Here is a 17,963-nt window from a genome sequence, read left to right on the forward strand (position 1 = left end):
GTTGTTCTAACCGACCTCAAGTAACATTTAGATTCTATTTCTGTGCCATCGTACTGCTTGGCCACATCCTTAAGAAATCTCATTGGTCCAAAATTATGTTCCATATTACTGTATATTAAACATCAAATATGTTCTTGTTGACTGTGATTGCATCACGCCGTGCAGCGTTTTTAAATTCAATGCAGACAGCATTGTCACAGTTACTCGTCACATTGCGCCTGGTAAGGAAATAGATTAAATGTAACATGTATTTCCCAATAGTAAATGTGTATTCAAAATATCTTGCTTCCTATAAGTAATAACAGAATAAAGTCATTATCACTTTATTCTGAAAAAAAAACTGAAAACAAACAAAAAATAGTCACAAGCAAATCCAGTTACACATGTAAACAGTTCTCACATACATACAACATTTTGGAAGAAACAAGAATTCATCTTGCACAATCATCTTTAGTGTTTTGATGTCTCGTGTTTGTGCCTTTTACGAGCAAGATTATATCAGTGTATATCAGAGTTTCACAAAAGAAAAATCAAGTATTTGCAGTTACTCATTTAGTGCTTGGTCAATATTTACTAGTACTACATAAATTCACTACCTAACAATATCTTAAGGACCTAATTATACAAACAACAAAAACTGCTTCACCCAGTATGATTCCATCAACATGACTCTTCAAAAGGGATAGCAAGTAAACATGATTTTCCAGTTTCCTCACACCAGGTGCACTTAAGAACACTGTGGCATCTTTAGAGATACACACTTGGTGATGTGCAGCTGTTGCCATAGAGATGATGGAAGTTTTATCATAGCACTTTTTAATTGCCATAGCAATCCAGTGTATAAGGTTATATACCCTGCAGTTTTGGTTAAAATTCTTACATCTCTACCAAGTTGCTCAGCTTTTTATTATGGATGGTGTTTTAATAGCAGAAACAGTTGTGCTTGGGATGAGGTATAACTGTAAAACCTGAGGGCAGATGAGTTTGTGGAGCAGTAGTGTGTATTATTTTTGGCATGACTGAGGTTTTTCTTATAGGTGTGAACATATTAGCCGGTTGAATGTATGTGAAGGCTTCTCTTCTGTCCTGTGTAGTTCTTTAGGCAGAATACCATTTTAACTCATCCATGTCACTGTCTCACCTACCTGACCTGTATTTTTTTGTGCAACCCAGCTACGCACAACTACTTTTTTCTATCTCTCATGAGGCATTTCTAGATATTGCCCTATTACATTGACTTGAGACAATTTTTGCAATTTCTCCAGTTGTGGATTTGGCTCACATAAGAAATAAGAGAATTCACTTTAAGAGAACAACTACTACATTGCAATCAGTGTGACTGAGGGGAATCCACCTTCAGCCCAACCAGAGAGGGGGGCAGCAGTCCAACAGAGGTAGAGGAGCCTAGAGAGTTCCTCAGTGCTCCCTGGTGGAGCGAGGATGCCATTGCAGGTCTGATGAGGGGAGGGGGAGGGTGATTGTGGGATGTCCGGTTTTGTAGAGGTCGCGTTTGTAGTGGGGGTGGCTGGCGAAGCAGGCTAGGAGGTGCTGACGGGGGAGCAGGGCGCAGTAAGGGTGGTGGTTGAGTGAGGGGTGGGGAGGATTGGGCAGAGTTGAAGTTTCCAGCAACACTGGCATCAGAAGAGGCCAGAGAACTGTCAGAGTGAGGGGGAGAGATGCCATCCATCTTCACCTATAAAAATAATTTAGAGTAAAACACAGTAATTTAAAATGTAATCCTTCACAGGCCAAAAAATTCAGAGGAGAGTAATCCCCACAAGAAATCTCTCAAACTGTTCTAATATCTAGGATAAAGACATGCCAGCAGAAACAAGTCTTAACCACACAGAAAAGCCTTGACAAGTGCAATTCAAATATATTATTCCTTATTGTCTTATTCTCATTCCCCCTCACCTCATCATCTTCCGCTCCTGTCGACCCATTCAGTTCAGTGTCCGCAGTTCTCCCGATGTTCCCTTGAACTACTTCTTGTTCTGCTTGCCATTCACGTAGCACCTCCTCAAGATTGAAGCGTCTCCGGTAGCTGACAAAGAATGAGCTCACTTGTGCCACCGTCTTGTTTCCAATCACGTCTGCAATGGCTGCAAAGTCTTTACCATATCGCCGGATAGCTGCAGAGGATAAGCATAGAAAAGACCTATGTGACAAAACTGCATGAAGCCACGCTTAAAATTAGAGTTAACCCACTGCACAATCTTCCCTGTTCTTGTAATTCAGTAAATACTGATAGGGCCCTATTTTAAGAATGCAGCACTATGCTTTAAGTCATGCGCACAGTCAATGCGCATGCCCATGAAGTTTTGGTATTTATACAAGCATGCGCTATGTCTAGGCACAAGTGGGTTTGGCGAAATTGTTTGTTTTGTTGTTTGATGTTTTGTCAAATTGATGTTTGGTGCAAAGTACTAATGGGCTGGGTCAGAAGTTTACATACAATTAGGTTGAAGTCATTAAATTGCTTTTTTTTTAACCACTCCACAGATTTAATATTAGCAAACTATAGTTTTGGCAAGTCGTTTAGGACATTTACTTTGTGCATGACACAAGTAATTTTTCCAACAATTGTTTAAGTTTTTTACACATTTAATTGACCATATCACTGTCACGAACACCGGTGAAGGCGCCTCCTCCTTCGGCCACCGGAGATCGGATTCACCGGAATATTGACCTCAAAGACTACATTTCCCATAAGCCAGCATACCTGGTCTGATTATGCTACACTGCTGTTCCTTGTTCTCTCTACCCTATTTAAATCATGTCTGTTTACTCCTTCATTGCGAAGTCTTGTTTGCTCTGGCTACATTACCAAGCGTTATCCTGTCTGAACTTTTGATATACCATGTACCAACCTTGCTTTGTTTCCTCGACCACATTTGTTTGCCACCTGCCCTGTTAATACCTTTGCCTGTCTCTGATTATCACTGTTTTGCTGCCTGCCCTGATCCTCTGCCTGCTCTTATCTCGACTCTGCCTATCTACGATATCTCTGTCTGCCTGTTGCTCGACCCTGCCTGTACGACCTGAGTATTCCTCATTAAATAAACCGCTTATGGATCCAAACTTATGGTCTTCATTACAATCACAATTCCCTTGGACCAGAAGTTATATACACTAAGTTAACTGTGCCTTTAAGCAGATTGGAAAATTCTAGAAAATGATGTCAAGCCTTTAGACAATTAGCTTCTGATTGGAGGTGTACTGAATTGGAGGTGCACCAGTGGATGTATTTTAAGGCCTAACCTTCAAACTCGCTGCCTCTTTGCTTGACATCATGCGAAAATCAAAAGAAATCAGCCAGTAACTCATAAAAACTATTGTGGACCTCCACTAGTCTAGTTCATCCTTGGGAGCAATTTCCAAAAGCCTGAAGGTACCACATTCATCTGTACAAACAATAGTATGCAAGTATAATGACAATGACCCCAAGAATACCTCCAGAGCAAAATGGCAACAAAATCAAGTTATTAGAGTGGCCATCACAAAGCCCTGACCTCAATTTTGTGAAAATATGTGGGCAGAAATGAAAAAGCATGTGCGAGGTGTTAAACAATTTAAAGGCAATACTATCAAATACTAACAAAGTGTATGTAAACTTCTGACCCACTGGGGATGTGATGAAAGAAATAAAATCTGAAATCAATCATTCTCTCTACTATTATTCTGACATTTCACATTCTTAAAATAAAGTAGTGATCCTAACTGACCTAAGACAGGGAATGTTTTCTAAGATTGAATGTTAGGAATTATGAGAAACTGCGTTTAAATGTTTTTGGCTTCCATTCAGTCCATTCCCTGTCAAGTACCAGTGATATAAAAGCAAATTCATAAGAAGTTGGTAGTGTATATGAACTGTATGCAATGAACTAGAAGAATAGAAATATGGGCTTTTCTTTTGTGCATTAACTGCGTCCTTGTTGGATATAAGGCCTATTTCTATAACAGTGACATGCTCCTTTTATATGCATGGGAAAAGTGATTGTCGGCAGGATTTGGATGCAGGCCATTAAATTATAGAGAATATAAGTATTATTAATCATATTGATCAAGTGACACAAATCATGGCTAGTATTAACAGTGATTGAATCTGCCTTCCAGGTTAGGTTGTGTATCGAGGAATTGTTTTTTGTTTTGTTTTGTTTTTTGCACATACTTCTACCGGTCGATCTTAAAAATTTTAATTCATTTATTGAAACATGAAAAATTTAAACAAAAAATATTTCTACATTTAAATTATACTTCAAATGAAATTATAAAACAATCAAAATAAAGTGGTCAAAGTGGCCTCCCCAAATCCAAACATTTTACCCTGTCAAAGCTCAGGTCAGAATCTTACATCATTCCCTTGGAGACTGCATGTCTGACATATGGACAGGGCTCATTTGAAACAATAGGGTTGTCGCAACCAGTGCTAGGCACCATACTACAGGCCATGGCCCCCTCTACAAGGTAGCTGTATGCCTTAAAGTGGTGCTTCTCAAAATGTGGGGACACAATGCAGTGCCATGTGCAGATGACACTTACTTTCTTACATGAGCGGTTAGATGCGGGACTCACTCATTCAAGCTCAAAGTATACTTCACAGCCATAGCGGCTACTCATAACCTCTTTGAGGGCTTGTCTGTAGCCAAACACCCCATGGTCAGTAGATTTCTGCATTGTGCATGACGGCAGAGACCCTCTCGCCCCAATATTGTCCCAGTCAGGTTTCCTCTTTGAGCCACTAGATGTGGTAAGCATACACACTACCCAGCATGGCTAGAGTCTCTGTCTTGGTATCAAGCCGTTGGATTATTCTTCACCACTTTCTATTTTTCAGTAAGAAGGGGTGGTTACAGCAGAGCCTTATTACTACCCTGTTGGCTTATGGGCATTGCCGATCAGAGCTATGGTGTTATAGTATAAGGCTCCCATATCGTCAGCTTCTGACGCAACGTCAAACCAACCTTCTTGAAAAGGAACGTCTTGGTAACTCTTGTAACCTTGGTTTCCTGAAAGGAAGACACGAGACAATGCGTAACTACTGATTTTTTTTTTACTGTTATGGGACAAGAGATATGCGCTCCTTGACTTCAGTCGCAAAATCTTGATGGTGTGGCACTGGGTTTATCCTTATATGCTCACTATGATGTCAGCATATAAGCCGATGGAGCGCCGAGCATCACCAGCCAATCCCAAAAAAAATTTAAATTGGCATGATCATATAGGGTTTCAAGTAGGGATGTCCAGATCCAATCACGTGATAGGAAATGGGGCCCGATCACGTGGTTTCAGACTCGATCGGAATCGGACGTTACCTCCCGATCAGGACTCGGATATATATTTATAAATATTCTTATTATTTTTTAACACAACGCGTGCGGCATGACATCACTTTGTTTCAGAGACGCTATTGGTTAAATGCAGGCGAAGTAGAATACGGAAGCAGCTTGAAGTGGAAAGCGCGAGTATGTCTGTGGTCTGGAGATATTATAAAGTTGATGAAAACAACATTGCCATAGCAAACTGTGAGATATGTAAACTGGGGATTGCAAGAGGTGGAAAGGAAAAGGCTACATTTAACACAACAAACCTGATACGGCACCTCAAAAACAAACACCCGACACAATACAGCGAGTTTAACCAGGCAACCCAGCCGAAGACGAGTCAGCTCACGCTGCAAGAGAGTTTGAAGAGGAGAGAAAAAATGCCCCGTGATTGCGCGAAGGCGCAGGACATCACAACCAAGATAGCACAAATGATCGCAATGAGTGACCTGCATTCGCCTTTGTAGAGAACCCTCTATTTTTTTATTTGTTTACATGCCTGCCAGGTATTTTAAGTTGTATGGAGAACAAAACATGCAAAAATAATAAATAAATACATAAATAAATAAATGTAATAATAAGAAAATAAATAAAGGAATAAATGTCTTGATAAAACAAATATAATTCGTTTTTAAAGAAAGTTATTCCTGAATTAATTTTTGTATGACTTTTTTTCCTTTATTTTCTCTTTTTATTTATTATTTTCTCTTTTTATTTTTATTCTTTAAAAAAAATGTATTCTTTCATTTGTTTTTGTTTTTTTTTTATTATTTATTTATGCATTCATTTATTTTTATCATTTATTTATTTATTCCCACATGTATTTATTTCTGTATTTAAATATTCCCACATTTATTTATTTTTGTATTTATTCTTACATTTCTGTCTCTTGTATGATAATGATGTGGGCGGGTCCTGCTTACCATTGGCTTATTGTAGACTGAAACGTGTGCTCGATTACTATTGACTTGTTTTGATGTGACGTTAGGTCATATATCATGTAAACTACAGCTATTTGTGGGGCTAAAAACATAAGAGCTTAAGTCAATCCAAGATTTATTGGTTATACTACATTCACAAAATAAATGGGGAGCTGTTTCTTCAACAAAACCACAAAATGAGCAAGTTTCATAAATTATATGATTTAACCTTGTCCTTTTAATTTTTCTGCGTATATAACTTAATATTTTGATGTCTGCAAATCCATAATATTGTTTTCTGTTGTTATGATTGTTCACTGTAAAAGATACAACCATGCTTCATTTCCCTGATCGTTTATGCATACATCTGCAATAAAAAATAAAAAAAAAACTATAGCTGACTCTTCACATATATCTAGAGAGTTGCGACACTTGCGAAGGACCACACATCAAATGACTATGTTTCATTTAGAGTAGTGGTGCTTATTGATGTTTTAGGAGAGCTGTATGCTGGTATGAATGTCGTAGCACATCCTGGATTGTTAAACTCTCTGCAAAACTTTTCCCTGCATATTCAAAATCTGTGCGAGTCAGCGGGTGCTAAGGTGGGACGTCCATCTGCTCCCGATAAGTACTAGAGCTCTGATGCATCCAATGATGTACTGGAGCTCCGCAAGGACCGCCTCCCTCATTTCCATGTTGCACACAGAAAAGTAAAAATAAATACATGTATAAATAAATAAATATGGGAATATATAAATATGGAAATAAATATATGTGGGAATAAATAAATATAAAAAATAAATTAACACAAATAAAAAAATATGCAAAATAAATTAATAAATAATTAAAAGTTAAAAAGAATAAAAATAAAGTTAAAAATAAATATAGAAAATAATAAAGAAATAAAGCCATACAATAATAAATTCAGGAATACATTTTATAAAAACGAATTATATTTGTTTTATCAAGACATTTATTCCTTTATTTATTTTTTTATTATTACAATTATTCATTAATTATTTATGCAGGTTTGGGCCTCCATACCAGGTATTTTAAGTTGAGGTGCTATTTGTTTTTATGTTAGACTTTTATATATTTACTGTTGCACTAAAGTAAAAAAGTGAAGAATTTATGTTATTTATTACTTGATTGTTCAAGCTACCTCACAGAAGTGCTCTGTTTGTTAACAGAGTTGTTGAATGTTAAAATAAGGTGAATTCAATAAAAAATAAGGAACATCCTGGATCTGTTTTTTCGCTCTTCTTTATTCTTTTTTTTATGTATTATAGAAGTATCGGATCGGGACTCGGTATCGGTAGATACTCAAAATCAAATAACTCGGACTCGAGGGCAAAAAAAACCTGATTGGGACATACCTAGTTTCAAGGTCACTGTTCCCTAAAGGGTGCTCCCTAAGCGTCAGCTTCTGAAGCAGTGTCAGTTACCTTCTTGAAAGGGAACTGATATTATACATATATATACAGTGGGTACGGAAAATATTCAGACCCCCTTAAATTTTTCACTCTTTGTTATATTGGAGCCATTTGCTAAAATCATTTAAGTGCCTCATTATTGTACACACAGCACCCCATATTGACAGAAAAACACAGACTTGTTGACATTTTTGCACATTTATTAAAAAAGAAAAAATCACATGGTCCTAAGTATTCAGACCCTTTGTTCAGTATTTAGTAGAAGCACCCTTTTGATCTAATACAGCCATGAGTCTTTTTGGGAAAGATGCAACAAGTTTTTCACATCTGGATTTGGGTATCCTCTGCCATTCCTCCTTGCAGATCCTCTCCAGTTCTGTCAGGTTGGATGGTAAATGTTGGTGGACAGCCATTTTCAGGTCTCTCCAGAGATGCTCAATTGGGTTTAAGTCAGGGCTCTGGCTGGGCCATTCAAGAACAGTCACAGAGTTGTTGTGAAGCCACTCCTTCGTTATTTTAGCGGTGTGCTTAGGGTCATTGTCTTGTTGGAAGGTGAACCTTCGGCCCAGTCTGAGGTCCAGAGCACTCTGGAGAAGGTTTTGGTCCAGGATATCCCTGTACTTGGCCGCATTCATCTTTCCCTCGATTGCAGTCGTCCTGTCCCTGCAGCTGAAAAACACCCCCACAGCATGATTCTGCCACCACCATGCTTCACTGTTAAGACTGTATTGGACAGGTGATGAGCAGTGCCTGGTTTTCTCCACACATACCGCTTAGAATTAAGGCCAAAAAGTTCTATCTTGGTCTCATCAGACCAGAGAATCTTATTTATCACCATCTTGGAGTCCTTCAGGTGTTTTTTAGCAAACTCCATGCAGGCTTTCATGTGTCTTGCACTGAGTAGGGGCTTCCGTCGGGCCACTCTGCCATAAAGCCCCGACTGGTGGATGGCTGCAGTGATGGTTGACTTACTACAACTTTCTCCCATCTCCCGACTGCATCTCTGGAGCTTAGCCACAGTGATCTTTGGGTTCTTCTTTACCTCTCTCACCAAGGCTCTTTTCCCCCGATAGCTCAGTTTGGCCGGACGGCCAGCTCTAGGAAGGGTTCTGGTCCTCCCAAACGTCTTCCATTTAAGGATTATGGAGGCCACTGTGCTCTTATGAACCTTAAGGGCAGCAGAAATGTTTTTGTAACCTTGGCCAGATCTGTGCCTTGCCACAATTCTGTCTCTGAGCTCTTCAGGCAGTTCCTTTCACCTCATGATTCTCATTTGCTCTGACATGCACTGTGAGCTGTAAGGTCTTATATAGACAGGTGTGTGACTTTCCTAATCAAGTCCAATCAGTATAATCAAACACAGCTGGACTCAATTGAAGGTGTAGAACCATCTTAAGGATGATCAGAAGAAATGGACAGCACCTGAGTTAAATATATGAGTGTCACAGCAAAGGGTCTGAATACTTAGGACCATGTGATATTTCAGTTTTTCTTTTTTAATAAATGTGCAAAAATGTCAACAATTCTGTGTTTTTCTGTCAATATGGGGTGCTGTGTGAACAATAATGAGGGAAAAAAATGAACTTAAATGATTTTAGCAAATGGCTGCAATATAACAAAGAGTGAAAAATTTAAGGGGGTCTGAATACTTTCCGTATCCACTGTATATTCAAATTCTTATTGTGAATTTTCTATTTTCTAATCATTTGAAATTATAATCTGTCTCACCCTGAACAGCAAGAAGGTGCTCCTCTGTCGTCCAGCGAGAGTTCAATTTTTGGGTGGACTGAATGAAAAACAAAGCAAGAAGAATAGTAAAAAAAAGAATAGTAGGTCTTGATCTTTAGATACAGACTTGGCCAACTCTTCAAGACAAACTAAATTTTTAATTTCAAAATATAATATTAATGATTAATCATTGTATTTTAATATACAGTGTCCATTTAAACTAAAAAGACTTTCAATGACTTCTAATGTCCTGCCTTGCTTGAAGTAACTTTTATATGTGTGCCACAATATACAGCAGTTTCACAATCATAATTTGTCGATGATATGGCAGTGAAGCATTCTCTTGATGTATATACCAGAGCAATGCAGGAGAAAAAAATACCTCTGACAGTCTTACGCCCTCAATGCCTTCACCCAAGTTGTGCTTGAGAACGCTGTTGGTTTGCTTGATATTTTGGACCTAAAACAAAATCACAGTTTAACAATGGTGAAAGGTTTAAGATTTATCACTATGTAATCCGTACATATTAGGGTACACTAATCTTCAACACAAAACACTGAATTTTACACACTACCAAAAGCATTATGATTTGACATGAACATTTGATTGTGTTGTTTGAAGTATTTGAAATAAGTGCACTTGCATGAAAGTTACCTGTCTTTTAAGTGACACTATCTGTGTGTCCAGCTGTCTGATATTAACAGTTCCTGAATCAGTGGACGCTGAGAGAACAACAATGTCCTCCTGCTCCAGGTGCATGCCTTTCGGAGGCCTCCGGCGAGCCCGAAGAGGGTGGTGTCGGTACTGTGCACCCTGGTTCTCTTTCCGAGTCGAGCCAGACTTGCTCAGGCCCTTATCAATCCCTGCTCCATTTCCAACATTCTGCTTTGTAGTCTGAAAAGGAACACACATTCACAGTAAAATACACAACTTCCACTGCAGAGTTCTTGGTATTTAAATAACTTATTATACAAAGCCATACAAGTAGTTGTAATATTAGAATAATTCAGAGGCAGCCCTCACCATTACGTTTTTTGGTGATTTCGTTTTTTATTTCACTGCTGATATTCATAATAGCCAAAGCTCACCTCTTTCTTGCTGTTGATCTCAAAGTCACTGTCGCTGCCTGGATCTCCTTCCACTATCTCGTCATTACTGGCATGAACAAAAATACACAATTTTTTATCTTATCTTTCTGGACGCTGTCACTTTATAATTAATTGTCCTTTCTCTCCAATTCTGTCTTTCCACTGTTTTTTGCTCTCTATTACTCTGCTATTACCTCTCATCCTTCTCTCTCTTGCTGAGGAGCTTGCGTGCTTGGCGGTCCATGACGCTGGTCCGGGTTCTAGTTTTCTTCCAGGAATAGTAGTATTTTACTAGGCTTGAGATCAGCTTGTCTGGCAGCTTAGAAATAAAAATCACAGAGGGCTATGATGTTAGTATATGTACACTACCTAATCATTTTTTTTATGACCATTTTCCACATTTTAGAATAATAAAGTCATAAAATCAAATCACATAAATAGAAGTATGCAAATTATGTAGGGACCGAAAATGTTATATCAAAACTATCCTTTATCATTTTAGATTGTTTAAAGTAACCACCCTTTGCTTAGATCACAGCTCTTCACATTTATGGCATTCTTTCAACCAACTTCATGAAGTATCCACCTGGGATCCTTTTTATATATTATTGAAGGAGTTTCCATACATTTTGGGCACTAGTTTTTGTATTTCCTTTACTATCCACTCCAACTACTCTTATTAATGGTTTAAATTTTAAAGAATTTTAGATGTAGACCCAATTTATATTTGTTTACAAAACACATTTCAACCATTAGCCTTTAGATCAAGTGTCTTTATCATAAAAATAATGTGTCCACACTTTTGGACTTGATGATCATTTTAGAATGGATCTCCATTTCAATCTTTAATTTAAGGCTTGATCTCCCCAAAGCTCATGTTTTAACATGATGGGATGGGTAATGGTCTCGCAGATGACTGTGATCAGACTGATTACAGAGCTGCAGAGCTTAAAAGAACCCTCAGCTAAAGGACTGCAGACCTCACTATGACTTGCTACATTGATGTGGGATTCTATACTAGGCTGTATCTGGAGATTCCTGCTCATCTACAGCAGCAGGTAGATGTGAGAGCAGCTGATGAATCTTATACAAGTTATTTTGCCTCCATCCCACACTCTTACCATCTGTTGGATGCGGTGGAAGCTCTTGCCATGAAAACTGAAAGCCTGTTCAAACAGAACTTTGTCTTCTACTGTCCACTCATCAGGGAAGGGAGTGAAGTTGGCCAGGTCAGCCAGTGACTTCTCCACATCATGCTTGTGCCACAGAAGCATGCCAAGAGCCTGTTGGGATGAAAATGAAAGTTCTTACCAAAGACCATCTGAAGGATTTGGTTTTAAAATCAAGCCTAATATTTAAATTGTATGGAATGGTGGTCAGGTAGTACCTGTTCCATGTTGTACCCATGCTTTTCTTTGGCCATCAGAATGTATTCATCCACTGAGAGTGAAATTATGAAAGATAACAAATTTAAGAATAAATATTGACAGAGAATTATGACATATTTAAAGGTGCTGTAAGCGATTTAAGCCATTCTAGAATTTCAACAAGCTGAACCGTTGGATTAGCTACGTCCCCTCTTTCCAAAACCCACACTCTAAAGATACCAAATGAGCTTTATTGAGACAGACATCGAGCAGAAGCATTTGTCAAAAACAACAGCAGCAAAATAGCACTATCAACGGACAACTGATATAAGCAACATGGCATAAAATGGCATTACGACTCATTAATTCGCTGCAACTACATTACTTTGACAGGCAGAAAGTGTCAAGGCCGTGGCCCGCAGACACTTTTTTATCTGTTTACAAAGTCTAGTGCTGTCACAGAGACAGGTGAGATATCTCACAACATTTATTTCATTAATATCAGGGAGTAGGAAACATTTTGCATACAGTACCTTTCCATGAAAAAAACAAATCAATTCCAGCAACTTTAACATACTCAGTTGTGAGTAATAATAATAAATTATTGGTTCTCTACATGCAAGAGCATAGGGGTTGGCAATATGAACAAAATCTTATATCACGATAGGAGTCATTTTATATCATGATAACAACATACATCATGATACAGTTAATGTTTTTGGAAAATCTATAAAAACTTGGTTAATGTATTAAATAAACATGTTGTACTGTCTATTTTTTGATAATCCAGTCAGTGAATTAAATACTTCCTCTTATATAATTTTCTCTTTATTTGTAACATTTGTCCAAGTAAAAAAAAACATGGTTTTAATCATTCTTACGATAACGCTAAATTTCACATTATGCCACATTTCAGTCTGAAATGTTGTTGACCAAATATCTCCTGTAAATACTGCCTGCTGGACTTGCGTGCTCCAGACGCACACGCAACATGCACATGAAACACAGATCAACGTGTCAGGTGAGAACCACATTAAGCGCATATGAAGCGGCGAACGCCAGATGAATGTAATTGAATTTGCTTGGGCGGTCGCAAATTTTTTTATGCCATAAAAAAAACCCTGTCCATGCTCCTTAAATTCTCTCAGTCTCACATGAAGCCCTGCCCACTGATATATACATATAGCCTTATACATGGTAGAGCAAAATCTCTATCGATTGACACTTTATATCGTCTCTACGATATACACTCACTGAGCATTTTATTAAGAACACTATGTCCTAATAAAGTGCCTGACGTGGTCTTCTGCTGTTGTAGCCCATCCGCCTCAAGATTCGAAGTGTTGTGCATTTTGCGATGCTATTCTGCTCACTACAATTATACAGAGTGGTTATCTGAATTACTGTAGCCTTTCTGTCAGCTCGAACCAGTCTTGCCATTCTCTGTTGACCTCTTTCATCAACAAGGCATTTCTGTCCACAGAACTGCCGCTCACTGGATATTTTTTGTTTTTGGCACCATTCGGAGTGAACTCCAAAACTTTGAGAAATATCTATGTGTGATTAATGCTTCCTTACACATGGCATCAGACACTTGGCTATTGGGTGACCAGACCAGCATGCTCCTTTGGTCCTTCTCGCTGAAGCGGGATGCACAGTCTGTCAACAAAAAAAGAAAAAAGTCTTTCACACATGCAATTCTTTCTTTCTTGTCTTACCAAACTCCACTTAAGATCATGTTTTTTGCTAAATTTCTGCCTGTATTTCCATGTTATATATTCAAAGATTATAGCTGTGCTCTCTCTCCTCCTCTCCATGACTTACAGAAACACCTACACACGTCCCTTTATCTTATCATGTTCATGCAGACTGTGCAATGCAGTCTTTACATGTGCAACTCCAAAAAGACTGCATGGAGTTCATTGGTATATTTATCTCTTCTGAGAATAACTCCCATTTTCCTATTTACCTGGTTTGAACTCTGGGATTGGTGCCTGGTAGTCTCCACCAACACGGATCATACTGTCTGTTTAAGAAGAGAGAGGGAGAGAGAAGGAACACAAGCAGGCAGGCAGAGTTAGAAACTGGAAGTGCATCCTCACAGAGGGCATTGGAAGAAAAGTGGGTGGAGTGAGGGAAAGAGAAAAGGGAGGCCTGATACATTGAGTACACACATATAGTGTGGGAGGGATGCTTTTACAGGCACTGATTTATAGAACATTTCAGATTGAAACACTGAGATACCATATGAGTGAATGAAGGTCCAGATGGTGCCTTCGAGTTGTTGAGATTGTGTGTGCATGTGTTAGACGTACCATGTGAGCGTTCCTCATCACTACTCTCTTCCTCGGAGTGCTGGCTGTTGCCATTAGTGACAGTTTTGGCCCTGCTTCGGGACAAAACACCAGACCCTGATCGCTCCATCACTGATGGCATGGCTGGGGGAGAAAGGGAAAGATATTACATAATGAATTGGAATCAGCATTGGTTTTCATTTTCAAAGCTGAAATGATTTGCTCATAATGTTGTGCAGATCCATTCTACAAGGCCTGAATATAACTATAGCCTCATTATAAGAGTTTGATTCTTCTTTTTTCTTAGACACAGAAAACTATAATCACTTCTAACAAAAAAAATTACATAATGTAGGCAACCAACATGAAGACATGTAATAGCTTGTGGTAATATTCTGAATCTTTGTTGACTATCCCTTTCTGAGCAGCCAGCCAGTTAAAGAGTAGTACACTGAGAAATGAAAAATCTCATAATTTACTCAATCTCATGCCATCCCAGGTGTGTATGACTTTCTTTCTTCTGCAGAACACAAACAAAGAATTTTAGAAGAATATCTCAGCTTTATAGGTCCTTACAATGCAAGTGAATGGTGGCCAGAACTTTGAAGGTCCAAAAATTACATAAAAGGCACCATAAAAGTAATCCACTTGACTCAATTGGTCTTAAGGACTTAAATATTTATCAGTTTCTCACCCACACCTATCATATCACTTCTGAAGATATGGATTTAACAACTGCATTCGTGTGGATTACTTTTATGCTGCCTTTATATACTTTTTGGACCTTCAAAGTTTTTTCAAACATTCACTTGCATTGTCTGGACTCTGGACCTACAGAGCGGAGATATTCTTCTAAATATCTTCTCAGTCACATTTGGGATGGCATGAGGGAAAATGATTACAGAATTACAATTTTTAGGTGAGCTATCCCTTTAAGAATGTGTGATAAATACAAATGAACCAATTTTCAGTACATAAGATCATAGGCGGAAAAAGCCTAAAATATCATTAAAATATGTGTATTGTAAATAATATAATGATATATTCTTAAAATAATTGTTTAAGAAATAAAATAATACAAATGCAAACGGGGCAACAACAAAAAACCCCTTCAAAAATTGCTCTTGAGAATTGTTATGTTTATTGTCCCCCCCAACATTTTGATGAAATTTTCGCCCCTGCATAAGATATTAATAAAACAGAACGACTTAAATATATATGTGTGAAATCAACTTTGGCTTTAAGAGACAGCGAATCGGATTGTGTGTGGTTTTAAATGCCCATGACTACTGTGTTTTGAGCGGCAGGTGACGGGATCGATCCTCGTCTTCATTTTGCGTGAGTGACTGCGATTACAAACTACAGAGCGCGGGACGTGCACTTTCATAAGAGCAACATTTCAATGGAATTCTATATCTATAACGAATTTAGTTTATTTTAATGGGCCTAAATTAGACTTTTATGTGTTGGATATGAAGCGTTTGTCTCGCAAAGGCCTCTACAAAACTAACGGTGCGGGCTACAGCCGGCTTTCACCACTTTATATACACTTAGATGAACACTTCCAGAAAACATAAACCATCCATCCTACAGAAAGCGGAAACTATGCCCAACGGCTTCACTTCGTTTTACAAGCCAAAGAAAACAAGGACAGTGCCATTGTAATGCCCAGTCACCAAACTGCACTCCTAGCTCAAAAAGCAAATAATTATACTAAGTGTACAAAAAAAGCAGACAATTTTTTTTAAAACAATTTAAGCAGTGTCTGCTTGAGTTAAGTGGAAACAAAGGAGGTCAGTGTCCATTTGCAAGATTAACAGTTCGTTACATAATTAAATAATATATTTATATTACGCTTCATAAAAAATATAAACTAAGGATTCACTTTAGTAAAAAAGAAATCTCGGTTTGCGAGATAAAATAAATAATCGGTACGTGTCAAAGAATTCTCATTGAATGGGGGTCGTGACGTCACGACCAGGGTCTATTGATTGAAGTTGCCATCCGACACAGTGCGAATTAAACGTGCTCTTCAAATCTATCCAAAAGACTCAGTAAGTGGCAGTTGAACAGTGCTTCGTAAAACAACGTGTCTTTAATTGTGTTTAAGCTGCAAAACAATTCTCAGTTGCCTCCCTAAACTCCTCTGAGAGCTCGCATCACTACGACCACCGTCCAATCATCCGTTGTTCATTTAAACGTTTCTGAAAGTAAACGCGTACGGGTCCTGCGTGACCAATGGTCAAATATAATGCAAACTTGTGAAGCACAGAAAAAGGGAGGAAAGAAAACATATTTCCCCTCACCTAACTTTTTCGCACAGTCGCTCACTCAAGTCTTAGTCCTTTTGTGTAGAGCCACGCTGATGTCCCTATTCCAGTTGTTGGCTAGCTGTCGCCGAACATTTGCCTAATAACGTTAGGTACCGGTCCGAATTGCAGTTCACTACCCGGGTTGCTTTGTCTTCTATTAAAACTTATAAAGCGACGGATAAGTGTATTTACAAGAGAGCACGTTTGTTTATAACCACCCAACTAAATAAAAACATCAGTGAATATTCGCACGTTTCTTGTTCTCTCCAATACATCGGGATCTCCTATCCGTGTGTGTATGTGCCGGAGAGACCTAAGAACTCCTCACAACCGAGAAAACACTCCGCGCTGTTCGCCTCTCCCCAACTAACTTCCATGTCAATTATATAGTCCCTTTCACTGGCATACGGTTCAAAACAAGTGAGTTCGCGCTTTTTTTTGTTAACATGAGTTTATCGGACTCTTTCTATGGATGTATTTGTAGTATTAAACGTAAACACGTTTAATAATCCTCACATCGTATCTCACGTTATTTAGACGTTCATTGTGCCTTTATGTTTGTGTTTAAAACACGGAATGAAGCCTGTTGTGAACAGCTTTGATAGCTCTATGCTATATTACATTAAGTGAATTTACAGTGCTCTGTACTTCGTGTTTTACCTGCTGTACTCCAGCGCTTAAGCATACGGAACTACTTATTGTTGAATGTGCGGATGGATTCGTCAGCTGTGCAATGCAGTGCTGAGGCTGCCCAGACTATTAACTGACTAATGTATGCAGGAGAGGAGGGGGAAAAGACTTGAACTTGCTTCTATTTAGCTTCATAACGAACATTTTATGAAAGAATCACGGATTAGGCTTCAGTTGTTGTTCTTTTACCACATTCAGTTGATTGAGGGTGCTTGAGTCTTAAATTAATCAATATACTGTAATTCACACTGTGTAGGCCATGGTCCTTGATCTACATTAATTAAACATAATTTACAGGCAAAACAGGTGACTTCAGTTCTAATACTGGAATAAACATAATAAAAACTGATTTCAGAATGGTCTTGCACACCCCCTTCTGGCAAAATTCTGGCAGCAGGCCCAAGTGATGGACTGATCCTTTCTTGCACATCCGTACACATTAATAATCTTTCTATGTGGGCCTTTTCCTTACAAACAAGAACAGAGACAGACATAACAGCACTTGTGGTACAATACCCCTCCTAGCCATTTTCTATCTCTGTTTCTCTATATTCCTCTCCTACCATCTTCTCCCTCTCATCCATTGTGCCATCTTCCCAGTTTTTAGCAAAATCACCATTTCTATTTTCTCAAACTCACCTTAGTAGTCTAAATGATTCTCTCTCTCTCTCTCTCTCTCTCTCTCTCTCTCTCTCTCTTCCTATCTGTTAGACTTCCTCCATTCTCATCACCTCTGAGCCCCCCACCCCGGAGAAAATGCCATCTCTCCCCGTCGCGAGACAGATTACCCGAAAACAAAAGAT

At 38.5% G+C, this 17,963-nt stretch overlaps 1 protein-coding gene across 1 annotated transcript; it reads right to left on the reverse strand.

The window, feature by feature from the left end:
* Nucleotides 1-114: 114 nt before the first annotated feature.
* Nucleotides 115-16,732, reverse strand: LOC127661119 (REST corepressor 2). Its single transcript, XM_052151695.1, has 13 exons — nt 16,465-16,732; nt 14,180-14,302; nt 13,834-13,890; nt 13,443-13,523; nt 11,885-11,937; nt 11,619-11,780; nt 10,692-10,816; nt 10,498-10,564; nt 10,064-10,303; nt 9,791-9,868; nt 9,409-9,466; nt 1,915-2,132; nt 115-1,693 (listed from the first exon to the last, which is right to left on the reverse strand). Exons 2-13 carry the CDS (start codon nt 14,298-14,300, stop codon nt 1,331-1,333), a joined length of 1,623 nt encoding a protein of 540 aa, XP_052007655.1. The 5' UTR covers nt 14,301-14,302; nt 16,465-16,732; the 3' UTR covers nt 115-1,330.
* Nucleotides 16,733-17,963: the final 1,231 nt, after the last annotated feature.

This window comes from Xyrauchen texanus, chromosome 2 (genome assembly GCF_025860055.1).
Source record: "Xyrauchen texanus isolate HMW12.3.18 chromosome 2, RBS_HiC_50CHRs, whole genome shotgun sequence".
Classification (NCBI taxonomy): domain Eukaryota; kingdom Metazoa; phylum Chordata; class Actinopteri; order Cypriniformes; family Catostomidae; genus Xyrauchen; species Xyrauchen texanus.

Coding starts and splice junctions, on each gene's coding strand:
- LOC127661119 (XM_052151695.1), bottom strand. CDS start 14,300: ATGCCATCAGTGATGGAGCGATCAGGGTCTGGTGTTTTGTCCCGAAGC. Junction 13,524..13,833: donor AATCCCAGAGTTCAAACCAG/GTAAATAGGAAA, acceptor TTTTGTTGACAG/ACTGTGCATCCCGCTTCAGC. Junction 10,817..11,618: donor TCCACCGCATCCAACAGATG/GTAAGAGTGTGG, acceptor TTTATTTCTAAG/CTGCCAGACAAGCTGATCTC.